We start from the raw sequence: 26,005 nt of genomic DNA, 5'->3' as shown, positions 1-26,005 counted from the left end.
GCCCATGCCGACGTGCTCTGTTGAATGAAGAAGGAGAACGAGACCACTATGAACCAGGTTTCCCACCCTGCACCCAGCCGACTGCAACCTTCCCCTAGACAGAAGATCGAGGAGCACCAGGTGACCTGGTGTTTCTATCACCAGCGCTGGGGAGCACAAGCTCACAAATGCCGCCAACCCTGCTCATACCAGGGAAACAACCAGGCCCAGAGGGACGACGAGAAGACACAGGCCTTCTGAACCGCCATCACAGGCCTGTGCCTAGAGGACCTGAAGCTGCTAGGCAGCCACAACATGGTCCTGTGCGACGTCTCCACAGGCTCGCTGCAACCGTTAGTCCCCCCACAGTGGAAGCAGGAGGCATTCCGGGCGATCCACGACCTGGCTCACCCCCAGTCAAGACAAAGGTCCACAAGGTGGCAGAACGCTTCATCTGGCACGGATTGAGGAAACAAGTGGCCCAGATGGTGTGGAACTGCACACATTGCCAAACACCCAAAGTTCAGCGTCACATCAGAGCCCTGATACAGCACTTCAACCCGCTGGCTAGGAGGTTCGACTATATCAACGTCGACATAGTGGGCCCCCTACCATTGTCCAGGGACACCCGCTACCTCCTGATCGTGGTCAACCGGATGACGAGGTGGCCGGAAGCCATCCCCCTCAGGGACATTTCCACCGAGTCCTGCGCCAGAGCCCTGTTCATGAACTGGATCGCACATTTCAGCATCCCAGCCCACATTACTAGCGACAGGGGCACCCAGTTCACCTCTGCCCTTTGGGCGCAGCTGGCAAGGTGCTTGGGGATTCAACTCCCCCACACAACAGCCTATCATTCCCAAGCAAATGGACTCATAGCTGCCATGGGTCCTGTTTGGCATACAAACAGCTCCGAAGTCTCGTCTGCAGAGCTTGTCTACGGTACACCGCTGTCGCTGACAGGGGAGTTTCTTGGAGCAGACGCCAGGCCGGAAGGTGAGACCCTGACGCTTCTCTCAGACCTCTGCAACAAGCTTGCCCCGCTAACACCCCCACTGCCAACCCACCACAGCAAGCACCCGGCGAACATCCACAAAGAGCTGGACTCAGCGGAGTCCGTTTTAGTCTGGCGAGGCCCACACCTATGAGGGCCCATACAAGGTGCTCCAGTGATCAGGCAAAGCATTTACTCTGGAAATTGGGGGCAGGGAGGAACTTTACACTGTCGACCAGATGAAGCTAGCATATGTGGACTTGAGCCAGCCCGTGCAAACAGCACAGCCCAAATGGAGAGGCTGACCGCCCAAGTAGCGGGATGTGCAAGCCAGTTCTGGGGGGTTTGAGTGGTGGTGCATATTTCTGTAAGCGAACTGGCCCCATTTGTACCGCCGTGCTGGCGGGGCAGCTGCAGAAGATGGCGCCGTCAGGGCTTACTCACTGCCTCGTGGCTAAGGCCACTGCTCGTGTTCCGGGCCACATGATGATGTCACTGCTGCACAGGGCAGATCTCCCGTTGACCTTAAAGTGGCATGCGCAAAATTCAAATAAACAGTTCTACTGGAAACCCCACCGAGTCCAGTAGTGTTTTCTGTGTGTAGCAGCCGCTACTATTGATTATTAGTAATAAACACAGCCATTTGAGCTTGATAAGTCATTTTAATTCAAGAAATAAATCCCAGACAAAAATTAAATCACTTTAATCTCAAATAAGTAGGGCCATTCCACTCTATTGAATGCTATTTCAGCATCAAGAGATACAACACATTCAGGTTTTTCCGATAGAGAAGAATAAATAATATTAAATAATCTTCAAATATTAAAATGAGAATACCTATTCTTAATGAACTCAGTTTTATCTTTAGATATAACTTTAGATAGAATATTCTCTAGTCTGTTGGCTAAAATTTTAGAAAGGATTTTAGAGTTTACATTTAATAAAAATATCAGCCTGTAGGAGGCACAATCAGTCAGGTCTTTATCTTTTTTAGGAATTAATAAAATAAATACCTCATAAAATGTTTTAGGCAAAATCCCAGAGGATATAGAGTCAGTGAAGACTTTACATAAATGAAAGTCTAGAGTATAATTGAAGGCTTTAAAAAACTCCACTGTATACCCATCCGGTCCTAGTGACTTACCTGAATGAAGGGAAGATATTGCCCTTTTTTATATCCTCTTGCTGTATCTATATTTCCATTTAATCAAAATTGCTCCTCAGGCTATCAACAAAGTAAAGGCTACAACTCTTCTTTGAGTTAGATTCAAGGAAGTATTTTCCTGTTGAGAATAACTAAACAAAGCAATACAAGGTCAAGGATCCAATTTGACCCTGAGAATCTCTGATACCGTCTTGAAAAATCGTTCCCAAAAATCTTTCAGTTTTGGAGACTCCCAGAATGTATGAACAAGGGCTGCCTCATATATTCTGCATCATTGCATAGTGGATCAATGTCAGAATAAAAACAGGATAATTTAACTGAGACAGATGTATTCTATATATCACTTTAAATTGCAATAGGCAAGGTCGTGCACAAAAAGAGGTATTGTTAGTCAGGACAAGTGTAGTATCCCAATCTTCACCTGAAATCGATATGTTCAAATCTCTTTCCCATTCACTCCTAATTACATTCCCTAAGCCCATTTTTAAATCCATCATCTTATCATAAATGGTTGCTATCATTCCACTATGATGAAACTTTATATCAAAAAGCAAATCAAGAATAGTGATTTTGGGAACTTTTTTATTTTTTTATTTTTCATATGAAAACCATACTGACCAAAATACATACAGACATTTTTTTCTTGAATATATAGTGTCATTTTCTCCCCTTTTCCCCCTCCCTTCCCTCCCTCTCTCACCCCCTTCCCATTTATTCAAAGTTCAATCTAGAAGATACATTAAACCTGTTAAACAATGTCGTCACTTAATAAAAATAAACAAGAAATTTTTGCCTTTTACTTTTACATACTGAGTCAGTTCATTTCGTTGTCTTCTCCTTCTGTCATTTTAGGTGGTGGAGATCCGTGGTAGGATTTCTCTATTGTGTTTCATGTATGGTTCCCATATTTGTTCGAATATTGTGATGTTATTTCTTAAATTATATGTTATTTTTTCTCATGGAATACATTTATTTATTTCTATGTACCATTATTGTATTCTCAAGTTGTCTTCTGATTTCCAGGTTGACATAATACATTTTTTTGCTACAGCTAGGGCTATCATAATAAATCTTTTTTGTGCTCTATCCAAATCGAGTCCAAATTCTTTATTTCTTATATTACTTAGAAGAAAGATCTCTGGATTTTTTGGTATGTCGTTTTTTGTGATTTTATTTAATATCTGGTTTAGATCTTCCCAAAATTTTTTCACTTTCTCACATGCCCAAATTGCATGTATTGTTGTTCCTGTTTCCTTCGTACAGCGAAAACATCTGTCTGATACTGTTGGGTCCCATTTATTTAACTTTTGGGGTGTGATGTATAGCCTGTGTAACTAATTATATTGTATCATGCATAACCTCGTGTTTATTGCATTTCTCATAGTTCCGGAGCATAGCTTTTCCCATATTTCATTCTTTATCTTTATGTTTAGATCTTGTCCCCATTTTTGTTTAGGTTTACCATTTGTTTCCTCGTTCTCCTTTTCTTACAGTTTGATGTACATGTTTGTTATAAATTTTTTAATTATCATTGTGTCTGTAATCACATATTCAAAATTGCTTCCTTCTGGTAACCTCAGACTGTTTCCCAATTTGTCCTTCAAGTAGGTTTTCAGTTGGTGGTATGCAAACATTGTATCGTGAGTTATATTATATTTGTCCTTCTTTTGTTCAAAGATAATAATTTATTTCCCGAAAAACAATTTTCTATTCTTGTGATCCCTTTTCTCTCCCATTCTCTGAAGGAAAGGTTATTTATTGTGAAAGGAATTAGTTGATTTTGTGTCAGTATTAATTTTGGTAGTTGATCATTTATTTTATTCCTTTCTACGTGAATCTTCTTCCAAATGTTGAGCAGATGGTGCAATACTGGTGAATTCCTATGTTGCACCAATTTTTCATCCCACTTACATAGTATATGTTCAGGTATCTTCTCCCCTATTTTACCTAGCTCTAATCTGGTCCAATCTGGTTTTTCACTTGTTTGATAAAAATCTGATAGGTATCTTAATTGGGCTGCTCTATAATAATTCTTCAAGTTTTGTAGTTGTAAGCCTCCTTGTTTGTACCATTCTGTTAATTTATCTAGTGCTATCCTCGGTTTCCCCCCCTTTCCATAAGAATTTCCTTATTATTTTCTTTAGCTCCTTGAAGAATTTCTCTGTTAGGTGAATTGGTAATGATTGAAATAGGTATTGTATCCTTGGGAAGATGTTCATTTTAATACAGTTTATCCTTCCTATCAGTGTTAGTGGTAAGTCTTTCCAGTGCTCTAAGTTGTCTTGTAATTTTTTCATTAATGGCTGATAATTTTGTTTATATAGATGGCAGAGATTATTTAGTTGTATACCTAGGTATCGAATTGCTTGTGTTTGCCATCTGAATGGTGATTCTTTCTTAAACTTTGTGAAATCCGCATTATTCATTGGCATTGCTTCACATTTATTTGCGTTAATCTTGTACCCCGACACTTCTCCATATTCCTTCAATTTCTTATGTAATTCTTTTATTGATATTTCTGGTTCTGTTAAGTATATTATAATGTCATCTGCAAATAGATTGATTTTATATTCCTTCTCTTTTATTTTTATCCCTCTTATTTTATTTTCTGTTCTTACCAGTTCTGCTAGTGGTTCTATAGCTAACGCGAACAGTGAGGGAGATAGTGGACATCCCTGCCTTGTTGATCTGCTTAATTTAAATTGCTTTGATATATATCCATTTACTGTCACTTTCGCCAATGGTCCCTTATATAATGCTTTAATCCAATTAATATATTTCTTTAGTAGGTTGAATTTTTGTAGTACTTTGAATAAATAATTCCATTCTACTCTGTCAAAGGCTTTCTTTGCGTCTAAAGCAACCGCTACTGTTGGAGTTTTGTTTCCTTGTACTGCATGGATTAAGTTAATGAATTTACAGATATTGTCCATTGTTTGTCTTTTATTAATAAATCCAGTTTGGACTAGTTTTACTATTTTTGGTACACAGTCGGCCAATCTGTTTGCTAATAGTTTAGCTATTATCTTATAATCTGTGTTAAGTAGAGATATTGGTCTATATGTTGCTGGTGTTAGTGGACCTTTCCCCATCTTTGGTATTACTGTAATTATTGCTGTTTTGGATGAATATGGCATGTTTTGTGTTTCTTCAATCTGGTTCATTACTTCCAAGAGAGGGGGAATTAATAAGTCTTTAAATGTTTTATAGAATTCTATTGGGAGTCCATCCTCTCCCGGTGTTTTATTGTTCAGTAGTTTTTTAAATATCTCCTGTATTTCTTCTATTTCAAATGGTTTTATTAATTTATTTTGCTCCTCTGTTTGCAATTTTGGTAGTTCAATTTTAGTTAGAAATTCATCTATTTTGTCTTCTTTCCCTTCGTTTTCAGTTTGATATAGTTGTTCGTAGAATTCCCTGAAACTTTCGTTGATCTCCGTTGGGTTATATGTAATTTGTTTGTCCTTTTTCCTTGATGCCAATACAATTCTTTTGGTTTGTTCTGTCTTTAGCTGCCAAGCTAGCATTTTGTGCACTTTTTCTCATAGCTCATAATACTTCTGTTTTGTCTTCATTATGTTCTTCTCCTCCTAATATGTTTGTAGTGTTTCATATTTTATTTTCTTGTCTGTCAATTCTCTTCTTTTAGTTGTATCTTCCTTTATTGCTAATTATTTTTCTGTATTTGTTATTTCCCTTTCCAATTGTTCTATTTCTCGATTGTAGTCCTTCTTCATCTTAGTTACATAACTTATTATCTGTCCTCTGATGAATGCTTTCATTGCGTCCCATAGTATAAATTTATTTTTCACTGATTCTGTATTTATTTCAAAGTACATTTTAATTTGTCGCTCAATTAATTCTCTAAAATCCTGTCTTTTAAGTAGCATGGAGTTTAATCTCCATCTATACATTCTTGGTGGGATGTCCTCCAGATCTATTGCCAATAACAGGGGTGAGTGATCTGATAATAATCTAGCTTTATATTCCGTTTTACTAACTCTTCCTTGAATGTGGGCTGATAACAGGAATAGGTCTATCCTTGAGTATGTTTTATGTCTACCCGAATAATATGAATATTCATTTTCCTTTGGGTGTCGTTTCCTCCATATATCCAAAAGTTGCATTTTCTGCATCGATTTAATTATAAATTTGGTTACTTTGTTCTTTCTGTTGGTCTTTTTTCCAGTTTTATCCATGTTTGAGTCCAAATTAAGGTTAAAATCCCCTCCTATTAGTATATTCCCTTGCGTATCTGCGATGTTCAAAAAGATATCTTGCATAAATTTTTGATCTTCTTCATTAGGTGAGTATACATTGAGTAAATTCCAAAATTATGAATATATCTGACATTTTATCATTACATACCTCCCTGCTGGATCTATGAATTCCTCTTCTATTTTGATTGGTACATTTTTACTGATTAATATAGCTACTCCTCTGGCTTTTGAATTATATGATGCTGCTGTTACATGTCCTATCCAATCTCTCTTTAATTTCTTGTGTTCCACTTCAGTTAGATGTGTTTCTAGCACGAATGCTATATCAATTTTTTCTTTCTTCAGTAAATTTAACAGCTTATTCCTTTTGATTTGGTTATGTATTCCGTTAATATTTAAAGTCATATAGTTCAACATGGCCATTTCATTCTTTGTTTCTCTTTCCTTTCCGTTTCCTCATCACCACCTTCCCTTCTTATCCATCTGGTTTTTTTTAAACACATTGTAAGACAACATTTCTAAAACATAAAATATTTCCACTATTCCCATATCTAAAATTCCTTTAACCCCAATAGTCCCTCCCCTCTCTGAGTTGTCCTTTGTTCCTTGTTGGGCAACCACATCTCCCCTCTCCATTTGGATTTGCGAACCCGCTCGCAGGCATCAACTGATTTCGCAGTGACTGTTATTCTTCCCCACCCAGCCCCCACCAGAAAAAATTTTAATCTTCATATATAACAAAGCTCACTCTCTTAATTCCCTCCTTACTTCCTTTCTTCCCTTTCTTACTCTTCTTAGTTCTTACTTATACTTTATTCTTCTTTATATATAGTTTGTTGTCATTTTTGTTCTTGTTACATCTCTTCATCTCTCTGTCTGTTTTGTAGGTGTTCTGCAAATTTTTGTGCTTTTTCCGGATCCGAGAATAGTTTGCTTTGCTGCCCCAGGATAACTATTTTAAGCACCGCTGGATATTTTAAAATAAATTTATAACCTTTTTTCCATATGGTCGATTTTGCTGTGTTAAACTCCTTCCTCTTCTTCAGGAGTTCAAAAATTATGTCTGGGTAGAAAAAAAAATTTTGACTTTTGTATTCCAGTGGTTTTTTGTCTTCTCTTATTTTTTTTTCATTGCCTTCTCCAATATATTTTCTCTTGTCATATATCTTAGGAATTAATAAAGCACGCTGTAAAATAATAACGATATTCCACTTCAAACAAATCAATGAATTAAAATAATTATCAAGATGATTTGAACGAATTAAGATGAATTCAAAGAAAAATATTTTGCCTTCCATGGTTATTCTAAGAATGAGAATGTTCTGTGTGCCCTTTCTATTTCCATTCCTTCCTGTAATTCTGGCATTCCTAGGACCCTTGGGATCCAGTCTTTTATAAATTATTTCATATTTTTGCCTTCTTCATCTTCCTTAAGGCCCACTATCTTTATATTGTTTCTCCTATTATAGTTTTCCATTATATCTATCTTCTGAGCTAACTGCTCTTATGTTTCTTTAACTTTTTTATCAGATTCTTCTAATTTCTTTTTTAAGTCATCTACCTCCATTTCTACAGCTGTTTCTCATTCTTCCACCTTGTCTACTCTTTTTCCTATTTCTGTCATGAGCATCTCTAATCTATTCACTTTTTCTTCTGTACCTTTTATTCTTCTTTTTATTTCACTGAATTCTTGTGTCAGCCATTCTTTTAATGTTTCCATATATTCTTTAAAAAAAAATTTATCCATGTACTGTCCCTTTCCTTCATCTTCCATTTCTCTGTGTAGAGTTTGATGTTCTCCCTCCTCTTCTTCTGGGTCCACTCCAGGATCTGTGTCCTTTATTTCTGTCACTTCTGATTTTCTTGCTGGGTTGTTTATTTTATTTGTTGGGTATTTTTGTTTTTATTATTTTTATTAAAGGTGTCTTGGTGTTGATCTTCTTCCTCTGGGTTGGTCATCTGTTGTTTCTCTGATTTCCTTTTTTTATTCTCTTCCTTCTTGTTCCTGTTATTTTCTATGTTTTCCTGTTGAGAGTCTTGCTGTTGTGTTATACTTGTCTGTTTCAGCTGTGGAGATTTACTTCTCAGCTGGTCCCCCTCCCGTCGGTGTTGTTTTTGTCTTGTGCATCGCGCATGCACGAATTGGACACTTTTGTTTGGCTCTGTGAGCCATCTTTATAGTCCTGAGTTCGGTGTTTCCACTGACCTCAGGGAGCAGGCTTCTCTCTCCACGGAGAGCCTCCTCGTACAGGTAAGGCTTTCACCTTTCTCTTCTTCTTTTCTTCCCGTTGTTTATGGTTTTTCTTTCTTTGCTGCCATTTTCTCCACACTTTTATTTTTAATTTGTTATGGTTTCTGTGTTTGTGGCTTTGCTTTTTCTTTACTTTTTTTAAACTTTTCTGGAGAGGACTAGTATTTTCTTACCGGTCACTACTCCATCACGTGACTTCCCCTGTGATTTTGGGAACTTGGGAAAAATTAGGGTTTGAAACGAGCAAAATGTCTGATTTTTAAGTATCTAAAAAAATACCTATTAGAAAGATTAAATTTAACTCATAATTATTCAAATAAAGCAAACGTACCTCAAATATACAAATCTCTAGAACTTTTAATACCTAATCTGACCCATTCCCCAAAACCTGCATCCAACATAGAAGGTTGAAAAAGATGATACTTAATAATAGGATTGGATATGGAAATATTAAAAAGACCAAAAAAATCTTCTAAATTGTGCCCATATCCTTAATCTATGTCTCATAATCAGATTGTCTGTTAGTTGCCAAAATGAAAAGGGTAAGGAAGATCTCAAAACTGCCAACAAAGCTAGATTATTAGAAAAATTCAATTCCATTTCTACCCAAACAAGATGATCAACTACACTATCAAAATATAATAACAATAATAAATTTTGTATATTAACTGCCTAATAATAATATCTAAAGTTTGGTAGAGACAGACCTCCATTCCTTTTGGATCTTTGAAGATAAGTTTTATTTATACAAGGCTGTTTACCTTGCCATATATATATATATATATATATATATATATATTTGATTACTTCTTCATATTTATATTTATCATATTTCATATTTATCAAATCTAATGAATCAAAATAAGTTTTAGAAATAAAAATTGGTAAAGATTGGAACATATACAAAAATTTAGGCAAAATATTTATTCTAATTGCATTAAGATGTCCATCCTGACAGCGATTCTTTAGTATGTTTAATTAAACCTAATAAATTTTCTTTTAATAAATTCTTACAACTCTTTGTAATTGTAATTCCCAACTATTTCAACTGGTCTTTAACTATTCTGAAAGGGAAATTGGCATTACTGCTAAAGATGCTTTAATGAGTAGCAATTCACTCTCATGAAAATTTATTTTGTACCCTGAGAACTGGCTAAATTGACCGAACATGGATAATATGGTTGGTAGTGAAGTCTCAGGGTTGGAAAAAAAACAATAAGGAAACTTTATTTTCAATTCCCTTTTTTAAAATAACCACTAAATTCTCTACTATCTCACAAAGCTGCTGCTAGAGGTTCCAAACTAAGATCGAAAAGCAGAAGGCTTAATGAGCAACCTTGCCAAGTTCCCCAATAAAGCCTAAAAAATATTGATTGATGTGCATTTGAGCACATTGAAGCAGATTAGTTTAATCCACTTTATAAAAATTGGACTGAAGTTAATTTTTTTTAAACTGCAAACATATATTCCCATTCAACCCAGTGAAATGCTTTTTCGGCACCCAGCGATAAAACATATTCATTCATTGGGTTGGAAGGAAAATATATTATATTCAATAACAGATCTATGTTATAATATGAGTAATGGTTTTTGATAAAACCTGTCTGGTTAGTATTGATAATTAATGATTACATATTCTCTTTTTTATGGGCAAGAATTTTAGATAAAATCTTCATATTTAGATTAAGTAATGAAATAGGTCTATAAAAAGCACATTCAGTTGGTTCCTTTCCTCTCTTCAAAATAAGGGATATACTTGCTTCATTAAAAAAGGAGGGAAGTTTCCCATCCCTAAATGAATCATCCAACACAGAACTTAGATATGATACTAGCGTTTTAGAAAAGATTTATAAAATTCAACAAAAAGGCCAAAATTCCATTTATCTTCTTGATAACCTGCTGCACCTGTAAACCAACCTTTTGCGATTCATGCACAAGCACTCCCAAATCCTTCTGCATGGCAACATGCTACAATCACTTGCCATTAAAATAATAACCTGATCTTCCATTTTTCTTGCCAAAGTAGATAATCTCACATTTACCAACATTATACTCCATCTGCTAGACCCTTGCCCACTCACTTATCCTAGCTATATCTCTCTGCAGACTCTCCATATCCTCTGCACAATTTGCTTTTCTACTCAATTTAGTGAAATCAGCAAACTTAGATGCACTACCCTCTGTCCCCTCTTTCAGATCTTTAATGTATATCATGAACAGTTTTGGGCCCAGCCCTGACCCCAACAGCACATCATTCACCACCAATTGCCAACAAGAAAAACACCCCCTGTATCACAACTTTCTGCTTTCTATTGCTTAACCAATCCTCTGCCTATGCTAATACAGCACCCCCAGCTCTGTGCATCCTTGTCTTTTATGGGGAAACTTATTAAACACCTAGAAATCCAGGTAAACAACAACTATCTACTCCCCTCTATCTACCACACTCGTTATATCCTCAAAGAACTGTAGTAAGTTTTTTGCTGTTAATTGTAAAAACTTTTACTGTCCATTTTCATATTTTGCGTCTGCCCGATGGATCCACTTGGCTTCAGATAATTCTTCTTTAATGATAGTTTCAAGCATTTCCCAACTAGAAATGTTAAACTAACTGGCCTATAGTTCCCTGTCTTTTTCTGAATAGTGGTGTGACATTCACCATCTTCAAATCTGCCAGGACTTGCCCAGAGTCTAGAGAATTTTGGTAAATTATCACCAAAGCCTCTACTATAGCATCTGCTGTTTCTTTCCATACCCTGGAATGCATTCCATCAGGACCTATCCAAATTCAGATCCTCAAGTTTTCTCTTAAAGAGATAAGCACAAAATTAACTAAAAATTAAAAAAAAAACACAAGGTTTCAACCTTTACACACAGTACAGGCCCTTTGGCCCTCAATATTGTGTTGATCCATATATTCCTTCATAAAAAAGTAATAAACCCTCCTTACTCCATAACCCTCTATTTTTTTCATTCATGTGTCTGTCTAAGAGTCTCTTAAATGCCCCAATGTTTCAGCTTCCACCACCACCCCTGGCAAGACATTCCGGGTACCACAACTGTCTGTATTTAAAAACCTACCCCTGATGTCTTCCCTAACCTTTCCTCCCTTCACTTTGTACATATGTCCTTTGGTGCTTGCTGATCTTAGCCTAGGAAACAGGTGCTAACCTTATCTATGCCTCTCATTATCTTGTAGACCTCTATCAAGTCTCCTCACATCCTTCTATGCTCCAAAGTGAAAAGTCCCAGCTCTGCTAACCTTGCATCATAAGACTTGTTTCCCAATTGAAGCAACATCTTGGTAAATCTCCTCTGCACCCTTTCCATAGCTTCCATATCCTTCCTATAATGAGGTGACCAAAACTGAACACAATACTCCAGGTGTGATCTTACCAAAGATTTGAGGAGTTGTAACATGACCTCTCTACAGCTGAATTCAATCCCTCTATTAATGAAGCCCAGCATCCCACAGGCCTTCTTAATTATCCTATCAACACATGCAGCAACCTTGAGGGATGCATGGATTTGTACCTCAAGGTCCCCCTGTTCATCCACACTCTTAAGTAGCTGACCATTAACCCTGTACTCAGCCTTCTGGTTAGTTCTTCCAAATGCATCACCTCACACTTATCCAGATTGAAATCCATCTGCCCCTTTTCTGCCCAACTCTGCATCCTGTCTATATCCTCTTGTAACCTTCTACAACCTTCAACTCCAACCACAACTCCTCCAACCTTTGTATCATCCACAAACTTACTGACCCATCCTTCTGCCTCTTCATCCAGGTCATTTATAAAAATCGCAAGGAGCAGGGGTCCCAGAACAGATCTCTGCAGTGCTCCACTAGTCACTGACCTCCAGGCAGAATACTTTCATTCCACTACAACACTCTGTTTTCTTCCTGCAAGCCAATTTTTTATCCATACTGCCAAGGTTCCATTGATCCTGTGATTCATGACTTTCTGGATAAGTCTCTCGTGGGGAACCTTGTCAAATACCTTGCTAAAATCCATGTAGACCACAACTAACCCCCTACCCTCATCAATTTCTTTTGTTAGCTCCTCAAAAAACTATATTAGACTTGTGAGGCACGACCTTCCCTTCATGAAGCCATGCTGACTATTCGTGAGTAAACTGTACTTCTCCAAATGCTCATAGATCCTATCTTTAAGAATCCTCTCCATTAGTTTGCACCCCACTGACATAAGACTCATCAGTCTATAATTCCAAGGATTCCTCCTACTAGCTTTTTTAAACAAAGGGACTACATTTGCCATTCTCCAATCCTTCGACACCTCCCCTGCAGCCAAAGAGGATTCAAAGATCAAAGCGACTGCCCCAGCTATCACTTCCCTCACTTCCCACAGCACCCTGGGGCATCCTTAGGAACTTGAGCATCCCAAAGTGGGTGAGGATCCAGTCTTAATGAAGTCATCCAGGGTGGACTGGTATTTGATGAAAGCCCCGAATAAGGTTGACCTTGGAAAATATTTGTGCCCCTTGTAGATTTGCAGTGAAATCCTGTATATGTAGTACAGGATATCTATCTGGTGTGGAGGCTTTGTTGAGGCGATGGTAGTCTCCGCATGCCCTCCACCCTCCCGCTGCCTTTGGTACCATGAGCCCAAGGACTGTTGGACAGTCGCACTATTTCCAGTTCCTCCATTGTTTTGAATTCCTCTTTTGTGCGGTTTTCTCAGGAGGAAGGCAGCACGCCCTGGTGTGGAGTGGAGGTCCCGCTGTCAAAATATGGTGCCGTACCCTGTGCTTGGGTTCAGCCAAGGTAAAATGGGGTGTCACGATTGAAGAGAATTTGGAAAGAATGCGTGTGAACTCTTTTTCGGACACCGTGACAGAGTTGAAATGAGGGGCCATTAGTCTGGCCTCACCCAGGGAGAAAGACTGGAAGGTCCTGGCGTGCACCAAACGCTGCTCTTTGAGGTCCACTAGTAGACAGTGGGGTCAGAGTAAGTCTGCACCCAGGAGTGGTTGTGCCACCACCGCCAGTGTAAAAGTCCACGTGAACCGGCTGTTGCCAAAATTGAATGGGATGGTGTGGGTGCTGAAGGTACTCATTCTGCCACTGTTTGCCACCCTCAGGGCCGGGCCTGGTTTTCCATTCTGGGTGTCATATGCTGGAGGGGGGAAGGGCACTAACCTTGGCACTCGTGTCGTCCAGGAACCGCCGTCCCAAGAGGGAGTCCCAGGCGTGGAGAAGACTGTCTCGTTGGCCAACCACCATAGCCACTAACAACTGTTGGCCACAGCATTTCCCTGAAACATGCAGGGGGTGGTGGCATCAGAAGGCCTCTGTACCCCATCACTGATGGTAGAAACAGTACTGATTGGTGGGGGAGTTCACTTGTATTTCTGATAGTTGTTGCAGCCTTAATGTTCTCTCCATATGTGGCCTAGCGACCTGTTCCATCACAGAGCTGCCATCCATTTTCACTCTCCAGAGTACATCAGATATCCTCGGGCAGATGTTCCAGAAAAACCTTCTCCCCCTGAGCCAAGGCCAGCATGTCATTCATGAGGACAGATGGGCCCCTGACTCCAGGCCATCCATGTGCAGCAGTCGGGCAGTGCTCTTGCGCCGCGAGAGCCTGAGAGATTGGGCTAAAAGCTCTTTAAGAGCCTCATATTTGCCTTGTCTGGAAGCTGCTGCAGGAAATTGACGACTCATGCTGCTGTGTCCTGGTCAAGCGAGTTCACCACATAGTAGTACTTCATGGTGTCGGTGGAGATCTGTTGGAGCTGGAACTGGGCTTTGGCCTGCTCGAATCACACTAGAGGCTGCACTGTCCAGAATGTTGGAAGTTTCAAGGAAACTGTGTGTAGAGTTGACTGGTTGGTCATCTTCAGGTCCAAATCCCGTTTGGGCCAGTCGGGATCACCAGTGTAGCAAGTCGCTACAGCAGAGAGTGGAAGAATGACATGCACTTGATGTGGTAATAGACAAGACTGGTTTATTGCACTCTCTTCCCCCGCTTATATAGGCCCAGTTTCCCGCCGTTGTCAACGGAAGTGACATCAGTGGCATTCTGGTCACTGATTGGTTCCTGCTGTGTCAGCGGTCGGCCAAGGAGAAAGGCCTTTAGCTTGTGTGGGCCTTGTTCGATCGCCGCGTTCAACCACCATTTTGTGTGTCAGTGCGCCTCCTGGATAGCAGGCTGCTACAACCATAACTTTTGGACCAGTCCTAACTTTTTCCATAACTATTTTAAACCTGTGCCCTTCCCAAAATTTGACATCCTTCTAAAAATGCAGCATCAAAATTGACCACAAAACATAAGCAGTATTTTATAAAGATTTAACTAAGCTTCCTTGTATTTGTATTTTATGCCTCGATCCTATGCCATGGATCTTAACATCTATTTAACAGCTTTCTCAACTTGCTTTGCAACCTCAGACTGTAAAATGTCAAAATTTTATGGGAATTCAATGTAATAAATACTTGACCACTTTATAATTTCACCTCCACACCTTGAATAGCATAATATTAATTTTAAAAATAAATTCCTTTCAAGTGTTTTAAAATGCAATTCAGTGGCAGTGAAACCCAGTTCCTATGGCAGAGGGAAAGTGGGTGTGTTGATATATTTATAGTCATGTAATCTGCTGTTTCCTGATGGTGTTTTGCCTTGATTTTTTTTCATTGGTTGTCATAGTGATGGTGTCAGGACCTAAATGTGCAATGGTGAGATTTGAAAATTGCCCAAGGGTGATATTTATTTCTTTGCCACTCTCAGACAATATATCAAATATTTTGATCCATTTTCAAAGGAAAAAAAATACTGCAGATGCTAGAAAGCTGAAATAAAAACAGAGAAATAACTGCAATACACAAAAATGCTGCAGCAACTCAATGGGTAATGCAGCATTTTGATGGAAGGCTCAGCCCCAAAAAAATTGGTTAACCTTTACTTCCTACAGAGCCATGTTCCCTGCACTATAATCACAGTATCCGAAGACTTTCCTCCAGAGAAATATCAGGTTAGGCAGCCTGTGCAGAGAGTTGATATTACAAATCAATGACCTTTTATCAGAACTGGAAAATAACTTGCAGAGAACAAGGAAAGTGCCCCAATCAATGGCTCTCACTCAAATCAAGTCACCTTTATTTGTCATTCATGTCATGCATCACACAGTAAAGATGAGATAGCATTTATCCAGGAACATAAATATAAGTTAAAATAGAAGTTAAAATAGAAGTTAAAATATTGAGATGTATACAGTAAAAGTCCACTGTACTCTGTCCCATGTTCTGGAAATTCAGGACCCTGATGGCTTGAGGGGAAAAACTGTTGCCCAATCTGGACTTAAGGGCCTGAGTGCTATGGTACCTCCAACCAGATGGCACAAGGAAGAACAGTTTATGTGAGGGGTGTGTTGAGTCCTTCACAATGTTTATTGCCTTTCGCCTGCATCAAGTGTTGTAGATGACCTTCATGGAAGGAAGAGAGCCCCCAGTGATTTTTTCCGCTGACTTCACTATCCTCTGTAGGGTCTTGCAGTCTGAGGAGCTACAGCTTCCAAACCAGGCGGTGATGCAGTTGCACAGGATGCTCTCAATACATCCTCTGTAGAATGTCGTGAAGATGGAGGGTGAGAGATGAACTCTCCTCACCCTTCGCAGGATGTAGAGGCGCTGTTGGGCTTTCTTGACAATGGAGCTGGTATTAAGGGTGTCAGCAGGGAGTAATCCCCGGGGCCCTCCTGAAGTCGACAACCATTTCTTTCGTTTTATTAACATTCAGATACAGGTCGTTGGCTCAGCACCAGTCTGTTAGTGGCTGCACCTCATCTCTGTACACTGACTCCTCATTCTTACTAATAAGGCCCACCACGCTCGTGCCTTCATCGAACTTAGTGATGTGGTTCAAGCTGTGTTTTGACGCACAATCATGAGTCAGCAAAGTGAACAGCAGTGGACTAAGCACGCAGCTCTGTGGGGGGGGGGGTGGGCCTGTGCTCAGTGTAATGGTCTTGAAAGTTCTGTTTCCAATTTGGATTGCCTGAGGTCTCCCCAACAGGAAGTCAAGAATCCAATTGCAGAGGGAGGTGTTTAGACCCAGCAGTCCCAACTTCCCTATTCGGTACTGAGGTGTGATTGTGTTATAATCATAACATTGTAATTATCATTAACCATAATATTAACTCAATGTCTATCTTCAAAGGGGATGGCTGGTGTTCAGAGTATTTCCAGCAGGTAATGTCTCATAGTTCCTGCATGTTTTCACTTTGTACTGACCCAAGTCATCTCATTCTATTTACACCACCTCTGGTCAGTTGAGTTGTGCTCTGCATGCAGTCATCCCTCTCTTTCAGACAAGAACCACTGCATGCTCGTCCCTGAATGACCTTGGACTCCACTCTCTCACAACCGGCCCCTCTGTTCTCTCCTCCACTTCCCCTCTGCTACCTAGACCTCCGTGGTTCTGATCAAGAGTCATTGCTCTCAAAGGTCCTCTCTCCACAGATGTTCCCTGACCTGTGAGGCACCTCCAGCATTTCCTGTTTTGAATTGCACCTGATTAATTAAAAGATTGAAAGGCATCATTTATTAAAACAGATCAAAAATGAAAACTGCACTTTATATACAAATTAATGCTCGCATGGATTAGCTGGGTAACAAAAGAAGCCTTTTGCTAATGTACCTCTCAAGCTCAAAAATAGACTATTCACAATAAGCTATTTACAAAACTAAAGCCATTCAAAGTCTCTTCACACCCGTGGTGTCGTATCCATACATTTCCATCACAGAAAATTGTTACATTAATTTTCTATTTACACCATTACCATCACTATGGTATCTTCTTGTTACTCCTCCCTCTGCTGCTCGAGGGGATTCTCCTCCATCTCAGCCCCTAAATATCCAATAATGGGAGGATTAGACTGTGATCCTTGCACACAGTACCCTCACACTGACTGTGCCAAACCTCAGTGTATCCCTCAGCACATAGCCTTGCAGCCTGGAATGTGCCAGTTGGCAGCATTCCCATGCTGACATCTCCATGTACTGAAAGACCAGCAGGTTTCAGGCAGACCAAAGGGCATCTTCCACTGAGTTGATGACCTTCCAGCAGTTCTGGATATCTGACTCCTGAGAACAACCTGTAAACAAGAGAATCATAGCCGTTCGAGCTGGGGGGTGGGGGTGGGGAACTGCCCTCCCAATTTCAGACAAAACAATGGCAAAAATTCAAGAAAAGCAAGAAGAAAAAAATTGGACAGAGAAAGCATCTGATGTTCTCTTGGGTATCACTGAAATCCACCATTATCCTTGATTCATTCCAGACTATTGCCGGATATATCTGACCTCCCCCAGAGTGACTAACTCTCCTGGTTGTCCCTAGGGCCAGTGCTCCCATTAGGTGAACTTGGCAGCTTCCCAGGATACAGACCATGGAGTGGAGGGGGGGCACAGTCAGGGTCCAACAAGATCAGCTCAAGTGCAGCTCTATGTTCACAGAGTGCCCCCACCAACACACAGCGATCAGGTAAGGCACTGTCCAGGGAGAGAGGGGCTCAAGGAGGACAACAGGAGAGCAGCTCCCCGAAGGAGGGGCAGGGGGGGTCTAAATGCCATCGCTTGACCTTGGCCACATTGGCTCAGTGCTGGGTCACTCCTCCCTTTCCCCAGTCCCCGCTCACCCCCCGGTCCCCACTTCCCTCCCTCCCTAGTCCCTGGGTATAGTGTGGGCTCCATGTAAAATTTTGGGCAAATCAACTCCCTTAACCAAGAGTCCTATGAAGAGAGTCCAATGGTACGATGCAACTAGGAATGAACCATACGAGGACCAGGGGGGCAGTGCTAATCTTTTAGGTGCCAGATCTCATCAAAAACGGTGACAAGGAGGTCTTACGAGACCTGGCCTTGGTGGCCACCATGTTGTATTTGACATTGTATAGTTGAGAGTGAACAGTAGGATGAAGAACGAGGATGACCGGTCATAGAAGATACAGGAAGGTATCTTGTATGTCCAGACTAGCACTCAGGGAAATGGGGAGGCACCACCTCTGCTGCCCCCCACCTCTGCCTAGAGCGATGAGGTGCCAGCTCCAGCAGCACTGCACCCATCAAGGTCCCTTGCATGCTTTGTTGCACACTCTTAGCAGGCTGTGCGTGGAACCAAAGTATGGGGGCACCAATTGCTACTATGTGGTGAGATTTTACTGTTCCAAGAATTGTGAAGAATGGGTCTGGTCCTCTTGCCATGCAATGTTCTAATCAGCTTGAGTTTGCCACACCACTTATCCTCCATGGAAAACTTTTTCCAAAGACCTTTCACTACAAGTCAATCAGGCAGTGGTCAGCATGGAACGTCCTGCAGACACTGAGAGACGGGGACTTGATTCACATGGTGGGGTGGTTCCGGAGCAGACTGTCCAGGTCATCTAGTGGAATGCCTTATCATCAGTGCTCAGGAACAAGCACCAGGACTTGGTGGTGAGAGGGGCCCTCCTGGTCTCAGATTCTTCGGAGCATCACCCACAATGCACATTGTCTCTTTTGCCTCTGTAATGAGTTGTTTGCAATGTGGGATATTCAGTCACCAACATCCAGTAAGCAGAAGAGAGAGAGAATGACCAGCTCATTAGTTACATTTGTGTAGGTTAAGGGTGTAATATTGGACAGCATTTGCTTTGGTTGATGGCCAGAACACTAGTTAACTCTTCACCTGTAAAAGTGTCAAGGCACCATTCAAAGCACCATTCAGTGCACCTCCAACAGTGCAGCACTCAGGATCACAATGTAGTACAGGACATAGGGAGTCTGGACCTCCTAGCCTTTGAGTCAGGGTCTTGGCAACTCCCCATAGAGCTGACACTGATATTGGACCTACTGTCTTCTCATTCTAGATGCTTGGGGAGTGAGGGAGTGGATGTTTTGTTGTTGCAAGGCAGAAAGATAGAGAGAGAGAGAGAGAGCGAGTAAAGAAGGCAGAAGCAGAGCAGAAGGAGATAAAAGTTGAGAGAAGGGGAAACAGGGTGGAAGAGAGGGATAAGAGGGCAGGGAGAGGAGAGATTGAGGGAAAGGAGGTGGAAAGAAGGGTAGAAATATAGGGGGAGGGATGGAGAGAGAGAAAGCAGATGTAACAGGCGGAGTGGGAAATGCAGCATCTGTCAGTAGGAAGGGGATTGTGAGAGGACCACGGGCGAGAGAGAGCAAGAGCAGAGCCCCGGCCCGTCCCTCTGGAAGCCTCCCCCTGATGTCCGGCCCACTGCACATCTGCCGACCCGAATGTCAAATGAAATGGAAAGCGACTGAGCGAGCACGGGCGCCCTGGGCTGGGATGTGAAGGCGGACAACAGCATAAAGGCTGCGAGGGAGCGGGGCGAAGGGGGACGCGGCCAGCCCTCGATGCCCGGGGCATACTGAGCGATGGGCTACCGGAGCTGGAGCAGCGTGTGCAGCCTGCTCCTGGGTGTGGGCGCGCTGCTGCTGCTCGCCACGGCCATCTTCACCGACCACTGGTACGGGACGGACACCCGGAGGCACCGGGAGAGTTGCGGCGGCGACGGGCGGAGGCGGCTGATGCCGATGTCCAGCCTGCCGTTGCGGGAGCGCGAGTCCTTGCGCCCGGGAGCCCCGGGCTCACTAGCCACGGCGTGGCCGGAGAATTGGCGGTCGGTGCTGGGACTGGGGGTTCTGGAGTCGGCCTGCACCCGCCCGCTGTTCGCCACCCACACCGGGCTGTGGAGGAAATGCTATTACCTGGGCATCGACCCCAACATCGATCACCTGATCTCCAGAGGTAAGGACTGGACACCGGGGCGGGATTCCTTCCCTCTCCCTCACGCAAAGACCCGGCGCCGGGCTCCGTGTTCAAATATCGGGCGGGAATGCTTCTCCCAGCCGTCTGGCCCCCTCCAGCCAAAGGCCAACGATGGGGAGAGCAGCGACTGCCCGGTGCGTCCGCAGGAGCAGCGGGATTGAACCGGGAGAGCGCACAAGCTGCGGGCAGTCAGTGCTCTCCGCATCATCTGCCTTTGGTTGGCGAGGGGCAGGCGGCCGGGGGGGAGAGGACGGGTGGGCGCTCCCGCCCGACCCCCACACTCTCAGGCAGTCTGGAGGGAGCGGGCACCGTTTAAAACTGCATGCTGACACCCCCCTCCCCACTTCAAAAAAGGTGCAGACTCCATAATCGGAAACTCAAACTCCGATCCGGTCTGACTTCTGCATTCGCTTTGTTGGAAATAAACCGTTACTATTATATCAAGGTCTCGCCACCTCAGGTAACTCCGGGGCTACACAAACACACTTCTCCAAACATTAGGTAAACGCCGATGCCAATGTGCCAACAACAGTCACGGTTGTAATGTAGTTGGGTTGAAATAATGTAGAGCCACAGTTCACTGGCTAATGAAGAGATAACAATGTAATACCTGGATCAGGTAACACAGACATTCTTTAGATGATTTATACGCTTTGGGGGATCTGGCAAGATCAGAATGTCCCCTATACCTCGATCACGGTGGTGGGGGGGGGGGGGTGGGAATAGGTCGCCTTCTTCACTCTCTGCTCAGCTTCTGGCGAAGGTACTCAGGGGTCCCAGGATTTAGACCCAGACGTGATGAAGGGGAGATGCAGCTTGGAGGGAAACCTGCCGGAGGTGGTGTCCCCGAACGCCTACCGCACTAGACCTTGCTGGTGCTGAAGGACGCGGCTTCGGGAGATGTCCGAGCAGCCTGCATGGGTGCATTTTGAAGATGGTGCACATGCATCCACCGGTGGGAAAGGTTTTTGGTGGTGAGTGGCTGCCTTGTCCTGAAGGGTGCCGGCTTGTCGGGCTTCATGATAGTTGGAGATATCTTGGTCTTGGCAAGTGTAGAACATCCCATCATAAGCCTGATGTGTTTTGTCATTGCCCGAAAGGTGTTGGATTGTGAGGAGACACAGGATGGCCCTCGCAGGCCTGCTCACTGCTACAGCAGGGATTGTTCCAGTTGAATTTCTGGCCAGCGTTAACCTCCTTAGATGTTGGTGGGAATTGGAGATGAGATTGAATGTGAAGAGTAGGAGCTGAACTCTCTGGAGATGAAGGGGTTATTTCCTGGCAGGGCTAGTGCAGGAATGTTATTTGTCACTTAACAGCAGGTCCCTGGATGTTGTGTAGGTCTTGCTCTGTCCTGAGGAACTGCATCAGCAAACATCCCCATTTTCCACCTCCTGATGGCTGAGCCTTGGCCATTGCCTGAGGAACTCTGGAGCTGAGATGATTGGCCTCAATCAACCAGCCATTTTCTTTGTGGTCTGGTCTGAACAGTTGATGTATTTTTCCCTCTGATACTCATCGCCTTCAATTGTGCGTGGATGCCATTCACTCACATGTTGTCTTTGTATCTGGACCTGCCATCTCACCACAACTGTGAGATTCAGCTCTTTGGTTCATGGTTGTGATGAAGTCTGGATCTGAGTGGTCATGGCAAAGCCCAAAATGGGCAGGTTTCAGCAAAGTTCTGAAAGAAATGAACTTATCATTGTCATTTGGGAGACACCTCTCAGCAAAGGGATGAAATTCATCATGGTCTTCAATGTGCCAACAACAGTCTTTGGTTGATTCAGGAAACGACTGTTTGAATGTCAGTCCTCAACTTAGCACAAATCTCATTAATTAGCAATGTATGCTTTGGAGACCTGCACCATTCACAGCGGGCAGTTCAAGGTACTGAGGATTTGCCATCACTATTTCCAACAATCCCTCCAAATGTACTGGAAGGATAAACAAACCAACATCAGTGTCCTCTTCCCAGCTGAACACCCCTGGCATTGATGCATGTGTTACATTCATTCAGCTCTACTGGGCAGGCCATATCATTTAAAAAACACACCAAAATGCTGGAGGACCTCAGCCCATCTTTCATTGTCCATAAAAGACAAAGATATATTTTTGACATTTCGGGTCTGAGCCCTTCTTCTTTGTCTTTTATGGATGCTGAAAGACAGACAGTTCCTCAGCATTTCAGTGGGTTTTTACTATAATCACAGCATCTGCAGACTTCTGTGTTTCACTCCAACCATGCCTGACACTGGGCTCCTGAAGTAAGTATTTTGTTCTAAGCGCTGAACTAGGAAGAGTACTGGGGGACAGAGGAAAAGATGCAAGGATGTGCATGGGGAGTCACAGAAGCCCTAAGTAAGTGTCAAAACTCTTCCCCCGCCCATTCAGTCGCACACCTCCTGCTTCATCTGCGAAAGAGCCTGACAAATCACTGAACTGACATTGGGAAGCAAGTCCTGACAGACTGCCTAAGATGAGGGAGGTTGGTGAATAAGTGGCACTTGATAGGATTGTTGATGACAACTTCCATCACCTTGGTGATGATTGAGAGTAGATTGATTACCTGGGAATGAGCCGCAGATAAAAATAACTAAAATTTCTTACTTGTACTGTCATTATCACTAACATTGCTGATTTAACCCACTTGTACTGATGTTGTTGGCCTCTTTCCTTCCAGTATTCTGCACCAGTCTTAATGCTTACTTTCACCTCTGCCACTGACTAGTGCCATCAATTCTGAAGAGAAAACACCGACTTTCAGATAGCCAATGAATGCAAACACTTAACACATTGGCTCCAAAACAGATAATACTGGTTAATGTTAATATACAAAAATTTTGGAGAAACTTAGTAGGTTCCACACCATCCATGGAAGGAAAAGAAAAACCAATGTTTTGGGCCTGATCGCTCCTATGGACACTGTGGGACCTGCTGATTTTCTCCAGTTCTTTTGTGGCTTAACTACAAATGTAGCATGTGCAGACTTTCTTCTTTCACTCAACAATGGTTAATGCCAAGGACCATTAACATATAACATTGGTTGATGCCAGTGGATCTCAATAGCTAAAGATAATAATGCTAGCCATTTCACATGGAACTGTTTTGTTTCAACAGGGCATGTGACACACTCTAAAATGCAGAAGAGCCACAACAGCTGACAGACTGAGAATGCTGAATCAGTCAATTCCTTGCTGATAGACTCCACAAGGAGTCCAGTGGCAGAGTTCCACATTTCCAGGGTTCCCCAGCCTCTACACAAGGAAACAACCTCTCAGGCCCTGAGATGAGAGTAGAGGGTCCTTTGATTTAATAGGGAACCATGTTAAATTATCTGTTCTCTTGTATGCTTGATAATATATATTTTAAGCTTTTTTGTTAGTTTAACAATTCAGTATTTCATAAAGATAGTTTGAATTTTTTTAACTTCAGTTATAATGACTTGTATCAAATTCAGATTTATTGACACGTACTGAGGTTCAAGAAAGTTCATTTTTCATTCAAACCAGCAAGTCAACACATACACAGTATGACAATTAAAAACAGTACAGACTGCAGAGTTACAGGGAGAAATCAGTTCAAACAGAGCAACGACAACATTATTTTATTTGTATCTAAATGCTAGAGACATGCAAGACCATTTTAAAAATTACTCTGAACGTTTATGGGCAGCAAAAAAAATTGGGGTCAAGGCTTTGCGGTTGATCACAGCTGTCAGGCCATTGTCAAACCCAAGCTTCCTAACTATTAGAGCCTTAATGTTGCATAGACCACAATGCAAGGGTGAGCACTTTGCAGCCAGAGTCCTTCAGTGCAGGTGTGAACATGAGTGGGACCAGTGTGGGAATCAGCTCATTGCCATCTGGCCCATTGGCAACTGATGTACCATTAGGCTGACAGTTTGAAAAATATTTCCCATGGTGCCAAAGTCAGAAAGTTCCACAACCGGGAAATGGGCACACTGGCACAGCTAGTCCCCACCAAACATTATGTCCATGTGCTTTCATACCAGTTGCCCACATTAGATCCATACCCCTTCCAATCCCTCCCATCCACATAATTATTCGAATGCTTCTTAATAGAAATCTCTATCACTGGCAGCTCATTCCATATGCCCATCACTGTCTGAGTGAAGAATTGTCCCTTCATATCCCTTCTAATTCCATTCCTTCACTTTATCGTTAGATTCTCCCACTCTAAGAAACAGACTTCCTAATGTTTTCCTAATAATATTGCTTTGGAAATATGAGAGTCTCAGATGGTTAGTGTGAGCAGTTCCTTTGGTCAGTCAGCATTTTTACTGCCTATGGGAAGAAGGTATTTCTCAGCCTGGTGGTGCTGGCTCTGATATTCATGTCTGTTCCCTGACGGGTGCAACTGAAAGATGCTGTGGAAGGAGTCCTCAATAATTTTGCGCACCCTCTTCAGACAATGATGAGGTGTGGGAGATTCCAGTGATCCTCTGCCACTCTTATGGTCCCGTGGGATGACCGCCGATCAGCACCATACCATACTGTGATGCAGCTAGCCAGGACATTCTCAATAGAACCTCTGTAGTAGGTTGACGTGATAGTGTTTGGTAGCCTTTCCCGCTTCAGTCTTCTCAGGAAGTGAGGTCTGTTATCTGGAGTCTATCAACCATTATATTTCTTGTTACTTTTGGGGAAGATCAGATTTTGGCATTTCTTAGTCTTCATTACTCTCAGAACGGAGGATCATTGCTGATTTGTCCTTCTCAAGCCTCTGGCTCTGCTTCTTACCATCTCTCCATGTGGTAAATGGATGCTGCAAGGGTTTAATTTACAAGTGCGACACAGCAACTTTCACAGCTTCATGGCAACACATTTAATGCATCGGTCATAGGTGTTAGATCTTTTATAAATATCTTGCAAATGCCACAAAAATGTTGCACTAGTTTAATGTGACTGTCAGAAGTGAAGAGAGCCCCAGTGTGATTCATATCCGGAGAGATAATATTTGGAATGTGGTCCCTTTGTAGTGTCAGGCAAAGTGGCAGTGTCCACACACAGTTAAGAGATGAATGGCACAGGTTTAACAGTGGCTCAGTGGTAGAACTCTTGCCTCACAGCTCAAGCAGCCTGGGTTCATTCTTAACCAGTCATCATCCATGTGAAGTTTGCACGTTCTCTCTGTGACTGAGTGTATTCCCCTTCACCCCCCACCCCCCCCCCCCCACCCCCGAGTCCTCCCACATCCCAAAACTGTGAGAGTTGGCTAGTTAACTGACTGCTGTCAATAGGTTTGAGTGTGTGGGTGGGTGGCAGAATCTGAGTGGAGTAGGAATGTGGAGGGAATAAAATGGGATCAATGCAGAACTAATGTAAGTGGGTGGTTTATGCCTGGTGCAGACTCAATGGGAACAAAGGGACTGTTATCCTGCTGTATCTCTCTACAACTTTAAAATATATTGGTTGTAATTATATTGCAGCATAAATGGATAGTGGGATTCATGGGGAACCCCCTGCTGACCTTCAAACAACACCATAGGGCATGTTATAGCCACCTGCAGAGTTGTGGTTTAACATTGCATCCAGAGGATGCATCTAACAGTGCAACACTCCCTGGTGTACTGGCTGAAATCCACAT

The 26,005-nt window shown here is 42.4% G+C and overlaps 1 protein-coding gene and 1 long non-coding RNA gene across 3 annotated transcripts in view; one reads left to right on the top strand and one right to left on the bottom strand.

Moving 5' to 3' along the window:
• The window catches only part of LOC138760818 (uncharacterized), a 121,775-nt gene that overhangs the window by 5,012 nt on the left and 90,758 nt on the right, over window positions 1–26,005 (bottom strand). The gene's annotated exons all lie outside the window — the stretch shown is intronic.
• Window positions 19,759–26,005, top strand: part of tmem178a (transmembrane protein 178a) — a 40,673-nt gene continuing 34,426 nt past the window's right edge. For both annotated transcript variants that reach the window (XM_069931981.1, XM_069931982.1), the window contains exon 1: window positions 19,759–20,374. In XM_069931981.1, coding sequence (XP_069788082.1) covers window positions 20,002–20,374 — 373 coding nt within the window. In that variant the 5' untranslated portion in view covers window positions 19,759–20,001. The remainder of the gene's footprint in view (window positions 20,375–26,005) is intronic.

Source organism: Narcine bancroftii, chromosome 4, assembly GCF_036971445.1.
Source record: "Narcine bancroftii isolate sNarBan1 chromosome 4, sNarBan1.hap1, whole genome shotgun sequence".
Classification (NCBI taxonomy): domain Eukaryota; kingdom Metazoa; phylum Chordata; class Chondrichthyes; order Torpediniformes; family Narcinidae; genus Narcine; species Narcine bancroftii.
Note: the sequence above shows the minus strand (reverse complement) of the source record. Positions and strands in the feature narration are given on the sequence as shown.